Below are 13,070 nucleotides of genomic sequence, written 5' to 3'. Positions count from 1 at the left end.
TCCATCCCTACTCCTTCAGATTGGGGTGGACCCCCACTGATGCTAGATCTAGAGTGTTCTACCAGCCAAATCCTATCCACTCATGCCTCTTCCCTAAACTGTCTTCAATTACTATTTTCCCTCTCTCTTTCCTGCTAAAATGACTCTGATACAGGTGGCTTCAGTAAACTTCACCCATCCCAACTCAAGTTTGCTGAATGGCCTAAAAGCCTCCTTGAGGCCTCAAAGCCTCCTTGGCTCAGGGGCAGAGAAGACTGCGTGGGCCCCAGGCCAGCAGGCTCTATCCCTGCCTTGGCAGAGCTGAGAGAAGGGAGCAAGAAAAGCTGAGAGATTCTTCTCCAGAAAGCAGGACTGCAGCAGGCATGTTTTTCAACCCCAAACGAGGGCAATGTTCTGAGTATTAGGTATTTGTGGGGACGATGGGAGAAATATTTAAAATGGGGCCTTCCCTGGGAAACCTGAGGCATCCCTCACCTGTCGTGGCAAGCAGATGCTGTGGGCTGCTGGAAACTTCTTTCTTCACGTTGCGCAGGGTAACTATGTACTTGGTTCCAGGCTGCAAACCAGTGATCTCGTAGGTGTGCTGCTCCTTGGGCACTTGGATCTGCTTCCCAGAGAGCTCCTGCCCCAGAGGGTAGTAGCTGAGGAGGTAGTGGTCCACCTCGCTGGAGGGCTCCCAGCTCACCAGCAGGGAATCCTCCGTGCTCCTGAGCAGCTGCAGGCCCTGGGGAGCCACCACTGTGTGCAGAACACCAGAGGTGTGGGGAGGGGAGGAAACAGGGGCGAAAAGGCACAACCAATGTCACCGAGCACCCACTATATACTTAACTCTGGTGGCAGGTACGACTCTGGACCACCCACCACACCCTTGCCCCCCCCCCTCCAACCCGTCTCCCCAGAAGCTAAGTGGTTGGGAGTTGACGCCCACTCAATCAGCCCTAGACGCGCGCGCGCACACACACACACACACACACACACACCACCATCAGGTCACAAAAGAAGGATGGTTCTCAGACCAGTAGCACCAACAGCCGCTGGAACCGGTTATTAATGCAGATCCTCGGGCCCCACCCCAGGCCCCCTGCATTGGAATCTCCGGCCAACCCAGCAATCTGTGTTTTACAAGCCCCCTACCCCCACCCCGGGGCTTCCGAGGTGGACCAGAGGCCACTTCCCTGCGCGGCCCGGGTGTCCCGACGGCTAAAGGCCGCTGGCGTGGGGCGGGGAAAGGAGAGAGTCGGGCCTCGCGGTCGGCTCACCCTGGGCACAGTCAAGGCCTCTGAAGCCCTCCTCGCAGTAACACTCGCCCGTGTCGCAGAAGCCGTGGCCGCTGCAGTCGCCGGGGCAGCGGCGCTCGCTGCAGTCCTCGGCCGTGAAGTCGTCGTGGCACTGGCAGACCCCGCGCACGCACGCGCCGTGGCCGCTGCAGTCGTCGGGGCAGGCGGGGTAGGCGCAGTCGGCGCCCACATAGGGCGGCTCGCACTCGCAGCGGCCGGCGGCGCAGTGCCCGTGACCGCTGCACGCCCCGGGGCAGGCGGGCCGCTCGCACGCCGCGCCCTCCCAGCCCTGCTCGCAGCGGCAGGTGCAGGTGTCCGGCGAGAAGGTTCCATGGCCGCTGCAGTCGTGGCTCCCACCTGTGGGCGAGAGGAGAGCAGGCTGGGGGTTAGGGCGGCCAAGTGCGCTGAGGGCCGGGGCCCTCTCGCCACCTCCTTCCTAGGAGGCCAGGGCCTGGGATTAAGACAGGGGTCTGCCCTTTCCAACCTGGGCCAGACTCCAACCTGCGGCAGCTACAGACGTGTTCTTTCACTCCCCAGATGCCACGTGAAGTCCCATCCCTTTCCCTTCTCATCCAAGTGCTCAGGTGAGTTCTGGTTCTCTCTGCTCTAAATGGAGGTAAGTATTGAGGACCTAAGCGTGAAGGCGCGAGCACTGCTCCAGCCTGGGCATCAGCGGGCTGGCTTGTGCTGAGGGGCAGGCTTCCGGGGGGACAGGCAGGGGAGATCCAGGCTGCCTGGGAGCAGGCTGGACCTTAGCAAGGCTGGCTCCTTGGGAAATTAGTCCACACTGAAGCCTGGAAAAGTGGGCTGCAGAAGCTCCCCCAATAGGCCATTCACACTCTGGGCCTGAGGAGTGGAAAAAGGGATTCCCCCAGGCTCCCCTCTCTAGGCCCAGGCAGCAAGAGGCAGTTGGAGGCCCTGGCCGGTCAGCAGCCCAGCTCCTGCTTCTCAGAACACCCTCTTTCCTTCCTAGACATTTTTGTCAGGGAGTTTCCTCCACTGCCGTGCATGCTGTATCACTGTGGTGGTGGCCCTGGGACCCAGGTGTCTGTCCGGTATATAGATGTTCTCAACCGTGGCTTTTCCCCCAGCATAGAAAGGGATGTCAACATACCACCCGTTATGGTTTGGATCTGCTTTGCTAAATATCTACTACGGGCCAGGAAACTTCTGTACAGTGTCTGCAGTTCTGAGAACTGGACTAGGTGATAGAATTATCCTAATTGGACAGTTTTGAAAACTTCAGGACTTTACTCAGAGTTACGCCACTAAATAGTGACAAGACTGGATTTGTACCAGGTCCCGTCTAGCTCCAGAGCCGACCAGCTTTCCTCTCTTTCCCACTGCTCCCCCTTCCTGTGGATACTGGACCCACAAAGGGCACCCATAAGCCTAAACCCAGGAGTCCAGACTCACTTTAAGAGTTGCTGGTCCCTGCCTACTGAGGCTTACGGATACTGCCTGGAGCTAGTTCGAAAGACAAGACAACCCCCCCACCCCGCCCGCCTGCCAGACTCACAGAGAGCACCTGGCACATAACAGGTGCCCAGTGAGGGTTTGTTGAATGAATACCAGGTGGCGAGCTCACCAGCAGCGCCTTGGCAGCAGCGTTGGACATTGCACTTCGCCCTCATCTCCGCCATCTCCTCCTCCAACTTCATCACCCGGGCCAGGAGGTCTCGGACGCTGCCTGCCAGCTCACAGTCCTTCTGTGGCGTCTGCAGGCGGATGTTGTGCCTGAAGATGATGTTCTGTTCCTCAGCCTCCCCTGGGGCCAGGAGTGAGGCCCCATCATCGCTGAGGGGCTGAGGGTCAGTCTCCACCTGGACCAGTGCAGACTTGGGCACATCAATCTTGTAGGTATGGCTGACGGTGACCTGTTGCTCCTTGTCGCTGCAGCCGTGAGGTTCGAGAGTGGCTGGGGCTGATGCCACCAAAAGCACAGAGCCAACGAGGAGCCCCAGGGGGAAGCAGAATGTCCCCTGGAGACCCATTTTCCAAGAGACAGGGAGCAGACCCTCTAGGAGACCTGTACCCAGGAAAGATGTAAAAGACAAGCCATGGGGATTTGCTGATGGAATCTGGACTTTTGAGTGGCTTCTAGGAGACCACAAGGCTGAGAAACCAGCAGGCATATTTCATCCTGTAGGTCCTGAGGCTCCAAACCAAACTTTTTGTCCTTTCTCACACATTGTCCATTCCCGCCTCCTGGCTTTGCTTACACTGCTCAGTACCTGGGAGACCCGCCTCTTCACTCTAATTCTATACTCATCTGACTAATAATAACAAGGATAACAACTGTCTCCTATAAAGGGCCTACTGTGACCAGCTGCCCCCAACCCTAATCTATACCACACTCCTAGTATTACCCTCCCCGTCAACACCACCTACAGAACACCTGCACATAGAAAGAATGCTGTGTACCAATTCAATCCTCACAACAATCCTTCATGGAGTATATTATTTGTACTCCATTTTACAGATGTAAAAACTGAGACTTGGTCAGCCTAAAATGACTTGCCCACAGGCAAGCAGCCAAGAGCGGCAGAATTTCCATGCAGGCAGTCCAGCTCCAGCGTCCATGCTCATCATCCCATGTCACACGTGAGAAAACCATGGCTCAAGGGATGGAGCTCGTGGGCCCAGGTTCCACATCCAGGAAGGGAAGAGCCTGTACTCAGATGCTGGGCCAGGGTTCTCCTCACCACCTCTGCCTTCAAGCCAGTAAAAGACCAGAATTTCCAATGCAAATGCCTTCTCCATGAAGCCTTCTCTCCTGCCACCCCCCCCCCCCCCATCTCACTCCCAGTGGAAACTAGCTCTCCTTATGCTGAGCATTCTGAGAAATGTGTCAGTTCCTCTGGGGGCCTCCTGATGGTTTACTGTGTTACTCTTGTACACAGTTTGTCTCCCCGTGAGGCTGTCAGCCCCCTAAGGAAAGGACCCAAGGCCAATTCCTTGGAGCCCTCCCAAAGCAGGAGCACAGAATCACACAAGCCAAGGGCCTCAGTCACCCTCAAAGCCATCCATGCCCAGCTGGCCCGCTTTGTCGGTCAGTCCAGGCCACTGGGGCAGGAACAGGCTGCTGGCTTTCACCTCTAGTCTGGCCCCAGGAAGTGTGAGCCTTCAGCTCCATCCGTGTGTAACAGGATGCCTCCCCAGCCCTTCTCCAGAATGACACATCCTTCACTACTATCAGACCAAGGCCAAGAAGACCCCAGGAGACCAAGCCAGGGCCTTGGCCTAGCATTTACTGAGGGGCACGCATTCACCAGAACACCTCTTAGCTGGGCTGTTGTGGCACAGCCCTCAGCTAGAAAGTGAGCCGCAGGGCATCTGTGACCAACTCAAGACTCTCAAGTATTGGTACAGACACTGACAACATGGGGGGCCTGGGTAGAAGATAGAGGCTTTCCTATTGGGAGGGACCCCCTCTTCACAAGAGGGTACTCTTCCAATACCCAAAGTGATCAGGCAGCTCTGGAATCCGCTTGGGACTTTTGTCAGAGGAGAAGGGGGTTGGGGAGGGCCAGTAGAGTGAGTTGGAAGGCAGGTATAGGGTAGAAATAACCATATTTCACCATTGCTGTCCTCCGAAGTTCATCCCCATGATAACACAGTCACACATAGAGCTCTGTTCCTTCCCCAAGGCAGGGACTGAGAGTCAGGGGTGTGAAGCAGTGTGCCCTTGATTATGCAGCGAAAGTACAAGGCTGCAAACTCGGTCTACACAGTGTCCACTAACTGAGCCCTTAACCACCCCCCCAAGACTTCCATCTCCTCCAATAGCCGCACATGCTGATCTCAAAGGCAACCTCTTAGTATGGAGTTTTCCCTCCCAAATCCACTTCCTAGGCATCAGTGGAGCCAGAAAGCAGGCTCGGACTTCTCTGCCCACTCCTGCCATCCCGACCCCACCCCCACCCTATGGCTCCGTCTCTTCTGAGACGCAAATGGAGTACAGATGGCTTTTTGAAGAAGTTCTGCACGAATGCAAAATAGCCACAGACTCCTGCCCTAAACCGCAGCAAGGCTGTGCGCAGCCCAGTCTCCCAGTGTTTGTTTTTGGAAGCCTGGAATATGAGAAACCCCAGAAGCCCTCGCAGGAGCCTTCAGTGTCGCCGGCCCTTCTGCCGCCTGTCGCTTGTAACAAGATGTCTTCGCTAATTGCAGCCTCTTGGATTCCCCGAGTTGAGCTTAGATTTCCCTGGGCAGGGTGATTGCTCAAAAGAGGAAGGGAAGGAGGGATCCTCGACCTAGCACTTCTGTCAAGTGTAATGAGCGAGAGGAGAAGCCTGCTGGCTTTCCTTCCAACACGTGGCAGGAGACTCGCCTGGGGTAGGAGCATAGGGATGGGATGACCTCACCAGCGCTGTCCCTACGCAGATGTCTGACCAGAGACAGAGCTCCATCAGAGGGGGGGTGGTGGGGGCGGACAGGGCAGCAAATGTCATCCAGGAAAATGCAGGATTACTTTCCGAATGAACATGTTTTCGGGATGAGGAATCACTTAGTAAACGCGGTAGGAATGTGTGAGACAAAGGGTGTTTACAGCCACGGAAAGTGCCTATGGGAATCCACAGGAAACCAGGTGTCCCCAGAATCAGACTCATTGACTCCCATCTTGTCTTTAATTCTGACTGTCAGAGGGACAGTAGGGGACATGGGGAGGTGGGGGGTAGAGGCATATTAAAACTCAGAACAAAGACGGCCTTGGCATTGGTTTTCCAGAAGGGCTCTCTGAAGTATGTGCTGCCAATGGCCAGCTGGATGGCTGGTCCTACTGGTTCTGCCCTGGGAGACACACACGTCCGGTGCTCTATTCATTCTCCCTTAATGGCCACACCCACCCCTGCGGCTCCAATTTCTGGCCACACGCCGATGGCTCCAGATTCTGTACGTATGTTCCTCACCCAGACATCCCTGTCATCCCAGGCATGGCCATGGTCATGAATATGTCCATCCCTTCTGTGTCTCCGGTCTCATTACACAATCCTAGCCAAGGTCATATTTTGGGTACTAAGTAATAATAGCACCTAGGTTTTTCACGTATGTGTTTATTAGATGAGGTGGACTGTGCCGGGCACTTTATAAATGTTATTCTCACTCAAAATCCTGGGAGTCCCTTGACATCATTCATTGTTACAGGTATTCAGAGAGGTTAAGTACCTTGCCCAAGGTCACACAGCTAGTAAGCAGCAGAGCTGACATCAAATACCAGATCTGTCCATTCTCCTTATCAGTGTTCTTCATCTCTCTGCTGTATGTACTGCCCCAGATTTAAAAAAAAAAAAAAAAAAAAAACAGTGAGAAGATCACTCCATGTGAAAAAGAAACCAACGTCCTCTTGCATATCATATTAAGAGAGGGGGTCTTCTGAAAATAAAAGAAACTCAAGGCTTACTGGATGCTCAATTCAAAATTAATTGCTCTGTAACTAAACCCTGTACCTGCACTCCCTCTGAGCAGTACCAAGGATGATCTCCTAAAAAGATAATTAGTTTTTCCCCCAATAAAATGGTTAAATCCTGCTCGCTTCTCATAAGATGTGGAGAAGTGTCTTCCTAAGAGACACAAAGCAGACCAGGACTTGTGTCTGTAGGGAGAGATGTCAACTAAGGCTGGGCCAGAGGAGAAGAATGGACCCCGGGTCCCAGATAGCCGTGTCCTATCCTAGGACATCACCTCATTTTCCACAAAGAAAGATGCACACCCTGGTCAGAAGTAAAAAACACTACATACAGCGAAGAGAGTGGCAGCCAATTTCTAGCCACCCTGACAGACCTTTCTACTTAAGTTTGGGGCTTTCTTTGGTTCCCTTATTACCTCATCCTGCCTTTACAGTTAACCACAAGCAAATGAGAGCACTGATTTGGGTTTTAGAAAAATTGTATCATCTATTTCTAGTAGAGTTAAAAAGATATTTTTTAATATTCTGCCCTCAAATGACAGGGTGGACATTACTGAACTATGAAGGGAAGTGGGGCAGATGTTGGCTTGGGAAGCCCTGATATCACACATGTCACCTGGCAAACTTGTCACTCCTTCCCCAAACTCTCTTGGGCATATTCTGCCAGTGACCCCCAGCACAGGCCCTGCATGACCCCAAGGTCTTCTGACCCAAGTACTTGGCCCAGGAGAGAAAGTTCTTGTGTACCTGGCTCACCTCATTCCAGGCTGGACACCTCAACCTACTGATATCGCCTCTGGATCTCTTTCTCTTGTAGTAACGCAAGTACGGGAGATGCACAAGCCCCTTGTCTTTGAACTAAGTCAAACCTAGGAACTAGGACAAACCAAATACATAGGAACACTTTTATTTCTGGTCCCTGCAACACTGCAACACTGAACTCTCCACCCAGGCATACCATACAGAATAGGAGACACCAAGTGTGGATGTGAATGAAAAACTGGCTTTGTGTGATAAGGCTTAATACGGGAGCATTCCAGGCTCCTGGGTGGCTCAGTGGGTTAAGCCTCTGCCTTCAGCTCAGGTCATGATCTCAGGGTCCTGGGATCAAACTCTGCATCAGGCTCTCTGCTCAGCGGGGAGTCTGCTTCCCTTCCTCTCTCTCTGCCTGCCTGGTCTGCCTACTTGTGACCTCTGTTAAATAGATAAATAAAATATTAAAAAAAAAAATACAGGAGCATTCCAGGCATCATTCAGTCCCCCAGTCCCCTCCTCTTCTAGGTCTAGCAGACCACACCCAGTGAGTGCCCAAGAAGTCCTTGTAGATGACTCACACCGCGATGCAAGACCCCTTTTCCTGAAGAGCTCTTTCCACCACATCCGCCCACGAACCACAAGCTAGAAAAGCTAACACATGGGGTCTCTGATCCAGCCTCCGCACTCGTTCACCTTTTCATGGTGGTCAGAAGCTAGTGTGGTGGATTTGCTCCATCAACCAAATACTGATTTACCTTATGAGGACTCAAATGGGTGATGACAGTGGTAGTTCCCATTGCCTCAGCTCTTACGATGTGTCAGGCTCTGTGCTAAGCTCTTTTAAAGCTTTTCCTGAGCATCAAACAAAGACATCCATTTATACCACAGCAATGAAGCCCCTTCTCACAAAAAGCCCTTCCTTTCCCTTTCACTGAAATACGTGGGCTCCTGCACAGTGAGAAGATAAGATAGGCACAAGGGCGTAAATTCAGGACCTGCCTCCCCCACATTTAACCACACACCCAACCCCCAGAAGGACTTTAAAGCATCACTTTAGACACACAGGTGTGGGGGGCTTCTGATGACACACTGTTTCAGCTGAATGATAATGAAGGGAGGCATATGAAAATGCTGCATTTCCTTTTCTTCATTTAATATGTGGTTTTCCATGTATTTAAATAATTTAAAGTTCCAGCCTTCTCCAAAGAGGCTGAGTCCCATCCACACTCTCTGGGTCTCTTCCTGAGACCAACAGCATGTACACAGACTGTGGCTGGTTGACATTAGCGGTGGGTCTACTGTGGTGAGACCCTACAGAGTCCCTGCCCAATCAAGGACCAGGCTTGAGATCTCAGCATCGTCACCTCAGAGACTGGTACCTCCAGATGCTGCTCCAGAACCTAAACCATGATCTCACATCTGTATCCAGACTTTATGGAATGAGCGGTGGATAGACAAGAGTTTCCACTGGCATGATTTCTATAGGCATCTTCTCAGGAGCAGACCTCAGTCTGTCCTACATTCCAAACCACAGAATGGTGCTGGAATAGAAACCAAAACCCACAAGATGATCTGAAGTCATCCTGTTCAATTTTCCCTCCTTGAAGACTCAGCTATAGCCACGAACTTGGGGACATAGCAGGACTCAAAGTTGGATGAAAGAATGTCTGGTTTGGGGAGTGGGGGAGTTCCCTCCTCCTGAGAAAAATGGTAACTGATGTTAATACTTTCTATTCCCTCCAGAGTCTGTCTCCCAGCATCACCACCTTGACCCTGAGTCTCCAACAAACACCTAAATGCCAAAAAACACCAATTCTTCCCAGGGAGATCCTGTGCTCAGCCAGCCACCAGTCTGTAGTCCTGGCTGAGCAGGTGTCCTCGAAGAGGACATGGGGCATTGAGCATGGACATTGGGCATTGCAGCTAACCCAGTTTGTTATTTTCACATTAGGATTTGGTCTCTCTCTTTTTTTAATGCTTATATCAGCAACTCCAGTTTTGTGTTTTTAGGTGACTATTTTCACTCATTCTTTCTCTCTCCATTCCCTCAGCTCTCTCCCGACCACAAAAATAAATAGATAAATAAATAAAAAGACACCCAATAACTTGTCCACATCGTTTCTTGAAATGTTTCCCAATGGGTGTTCTTGAGGCATCACAAGGGTGATGGCATGGGAGTTTAGGAGAAAGAAGCTGTTCTCTTACAAATCAAAAACAAAACCTATAAAATTAAATGTTTGGAAAAAACTTCAAAGCTCTTTAAGTACATTTGCAAACATCATTTGACTTGGCATACACAAAATCCAGAAAAGGGGAACGTTAGAATCGGTTCTTGATCACATCTAAAATCAAAGCTTCATTTTAGAATTTTTTAAAAAAGTGAGATGTAAGAAAAATTACCCCAAAAAAGAGGACTCTGACATTGTAATAATAATTTTAAAAAGCCGACAAAGAAATAGTGCTGAGAAGGACATGCCAAACTTAAAGGAAACATCATAGGTAGAAATCTGTTATAACTCCAGGCAGAAATTTCCTATGACACAGACTGAGTGTGGCCAGGTAAGAAGACGATTGTGCTCAGTTCCGTCAGGGTATCGAGTATATTGCTGGCTAAGGACATGTTACTTGGGTCCTGGGAAGTATTTCCTAATTAGGTGTTCTCTCCCCCTGGAGGTGATCAGACACTGATTATGTTGCCTGGATTTTCAGGCTCAGGAGCTTGTTCCCACCTGGCCACCTTCCTCCCTGTCACAGGTAAAGCCTTCAGAGACTGGTGCTCTTACCTCAGAGGCTTCAGGGCTCGACTTCCAGCACTTCGTCTCCCAGGAACTGGGGCCCTTGGGCTGCAGAACTCAGTGCTGTCCTGTCCCGCCTTCTCTCCCCTCCTCAGCTTCCCTCCCTGGGTTTAAATCCCATCCAGGCAAGAGGAGGAGCCAATGGGGATCCTGGGGTGTTTCCCTCTTCCCAGCAGAGACCCAGTGAAGAGATCATGAGCAATTCCTTCTTATTCTAACCAGGGAAGGAAACCCGTACACATTTCTCCCTTCTTTTTTACATCCATTACGCAGTAACTAAAAATACCGGAGACGGTTTCCATTTAAGTGGATCCAGAATAAGGTTATTAAAAGAGTTTGCCTGTCTCCTGGCCAGGAGCTGGGTCTTCGGGTTTGAAAGAGATTTTATAAAGTCTGTTTCTCTTTTTTTCTGTCTGAGGCACCCTGGGGCTTCATTGTGTACCATTTTTTAAATCGGAGAAAACCTTTGGCACGGAAAGAAACGAGCAGAAGCCCTCAGGGACGGAAGCTCCCGCAGCCTCCCATCTCCTCCTTCCATCAGTTCACAGCTCTGACAGGCAGGCTCTGAGGACTCCGGGAGCAAGAACAGTAAGTCCAGGGCATTGAACACCATTCACTGCCGGCTCTGGCCTACCCCTTTCCAGAAGCGTCCCCAATACCAGCCACGGAAGAGCTACGTCCCTAGGTAGGCGCTGTGGTGGTCCTTTCCTGCCGCCCCTTCCTTTTCTGCCATCAGGTGGAGAGACCTTAATCCTTCCTGTGATCCAGAGCTATTCCAGGGTCACAGCTGACACTCACTGCCTTTCTACCCTCTACCCCACTTCTGCCCTGCCTGAAGTAGGTTCCAGAAGGCAGGTCTACAACACAGTGAAAGGAGCTGATATGTTTCAGCTTGCCTGTATGGGCGCTGATGTTGTTGGAGGGGAAGGAAGAGGATGGGAGAGAGCAGCCCTGGAAGTGTGAAGGTGCACCCAGAGTCAGGGTTCCTGTATCTGAAGTTTGTGTTGTTGGGTCCCCCAATAAAGGGTCCGTGATTAAAGGAGCAAGACTGATACAAAGCGAAGGTCAAGCAAAGCTTGGTTTCCCGCCAAGCATCGAGAATCAAACCAACCGGCCGGGGCCACGCCTCTTACAGAGAGCGGGACCCCACCCTGCCTCACAGACTAACTTTTATAGAGCAAAGGCCATGTGGTTGGGCCTGGCCACACACAGGTGGCGAATGAGATTGCAACATGCAGAGAAAGCTGCCCAGTCATGCTAGGTCACACACGGGTGGCCAGTTGAACTACAATTCACCCCATAGTAGACATTTGCAGTAGCCTATCACCTTGATCAGAATTGGCACCCAAAAGGCGGGGCCCACACTCCTTGGTAGCTAGGGAGACGGTATGCGCGCTCTACTTATTGGACTTCTCCACCTGACCGGACTCATCCCTGCATTCAGGCTGTTATCTCCACCTGACCTGACCCACTCTTGTATCTGGGCTTTGTTACCTGGGACTGGTTTCCTGGACTTGCTTTTAAATAAGTTCCCCTGTGTGTGTGTGGGGGGGGGGGTCAATATAAGTTTTACTGCATAAACAACAAAATGGCTGTTCAACCGAGGTGGGACCACCCTGGCTAAATAGGCCCTTACAGTGTCTGCTACTTGCAAGTGATCTTTGACTTAACCTATTCCTGCCTCCGTTTACTCATCTCTAAAAGAAGAATAATATGGTTATGACGAGGATTAAAGAAGCAAATATGTGTAAAGAATTTTGACGAAGGCCCAGGGACACAAGGAGGACTCAGTAAATGTTAGCTGTCATTATTGCTCTCATTATTATTATTGTAAAGATTCTTCTTGCGTACCTCACTTAGTAGTCTTTAATAATCCCCACCTCAGCCTACATGGGTTCAGAATTCTCTGCCCTTCTTTACTCAAAACCACAAGGAGGCCTACTTTTCCCCCCGGGCCCCCAGAATCGAGACCAGCTATGAATTAGGGGTCACCAGAAAATCCCCTTTGCCCCCAAACATTTCTCTTCTCCCCTGGATAATTTTTTCCTCTGTTTCTTAAATAGCAAAGTGTCCCCTAGAGGCTCCTAGGACTCTGTTGTCCACTCACATTGCTCTCTTGTTCTTAATTTCCTTTTGTTAATTCTTTTCAAATGGGTGATCTTCACCAACTCTCTCCATTGTCCCATCTTCCGTGCCTTATATAGGAATAACTAAACCAATGCAACAGGCTCCTACGAGACCACCTTCCTCCAGCCTTTCCCTCCTCCAGCCTGTATGAGTTAGATACAAGACACGTAGCTATAACACAGAGCTCTCCCACCCAATGCTAATAGCTCAACAAGATGGAAAATGATTTCCCTCTCACATAACAGAGGCCATGCTGGCTGCTGGTAGGGCAGCACCAGCATTCCCAGTGCAGGCCACCTCTCTCCAGAACTCTCTCCCAGCCAGAGGGAAGAGTAAAGAAATGAGGGCAGAGGAAGTGCATGTCCATTCCTTTAAAACAAAACCTTTTTATTCTATAGTTGTTCCAGACTTGCTCAAAAATTGCAAAAACATTACAAAGAATCTGCAATAAGCCTTCACCTACATTTTCTAAATGTTAACATTTAACCATATTGGCTTTATTATTCATTCTTCATATATACATGTATTTTTTTTCTAAAACATTTGAGAGTCAAAGACATGATTTACCTCCTTACCCTTTACCCCTTCCCCCCATGTCTCCCCTAACTTCATATTTCCCCCAAACTGGGATGTATTCTTACATAACCTCAATACAATGATCAAAATAAGGAAATTAACATTGGTATAATACTACTGTCTAATTTA

General features: G+C 50.7%; 1 protein-coding gene across 2 annotated transcripts in view; it reads right to left on the bottom strand.

Annotated features, from left to right (window-relative positions):
- Positions 1-10,367, bottom strand: part of TNN (tenascin N) — a 58,617-nt gene extending 48,250 nt beyond the window's left edge. The window contains exons 1-4 of one of the 2 annotated variants that reach the window (XM_013061206.2): positions 10,227-10,367; positions 2,866-3,306; positions 1,260-1,634; positions 475-738 (exon numbers count right to left, since the gene is read on the bottom strand). In XM_013061206.2, coding sequence (XP_012916660.2) covers positions 475-738; positions 1,260-1,634; positions 2,866-3,271 — 1,045 coding nt within the window. In that variant the 5' untranslated portion in view covers positions 3,272-3,306; positions 10,227-10,367. Of the gene's footprint in view, positions 1-474; positions 739-1,259; positions 1,635-2,865; positions 3,957-10,226 lie in introns of those variants that run through there. The other variant, XM_013061204.2, reaches the window with a different exon arrangement.
- Between the last annotated feature and the right edge of the window lie 2,703 nt (positions 10,368-13,070).

This window comes from Mustela putorius, unplaced genomic scaffold (genome assembly GCF_011764305.1).
Source record: "Mustela putorius furo isolate JIRA1106 unplaced genomic scaffold, ASM1176430v1.1 tig00003942_pilon_pilon_pilon, whole genome shotgun sequence".
NCBI classification, from domain to species: domain Eukaryota; kingdom Metazoa; phylum Chordata; class Mammalia; order Carnivora; family Mustelidae; genus Mustela; species Mustela putorius.
This window is presented reverse-complemented; position numbering and strand designations above follow the sequence as displayed.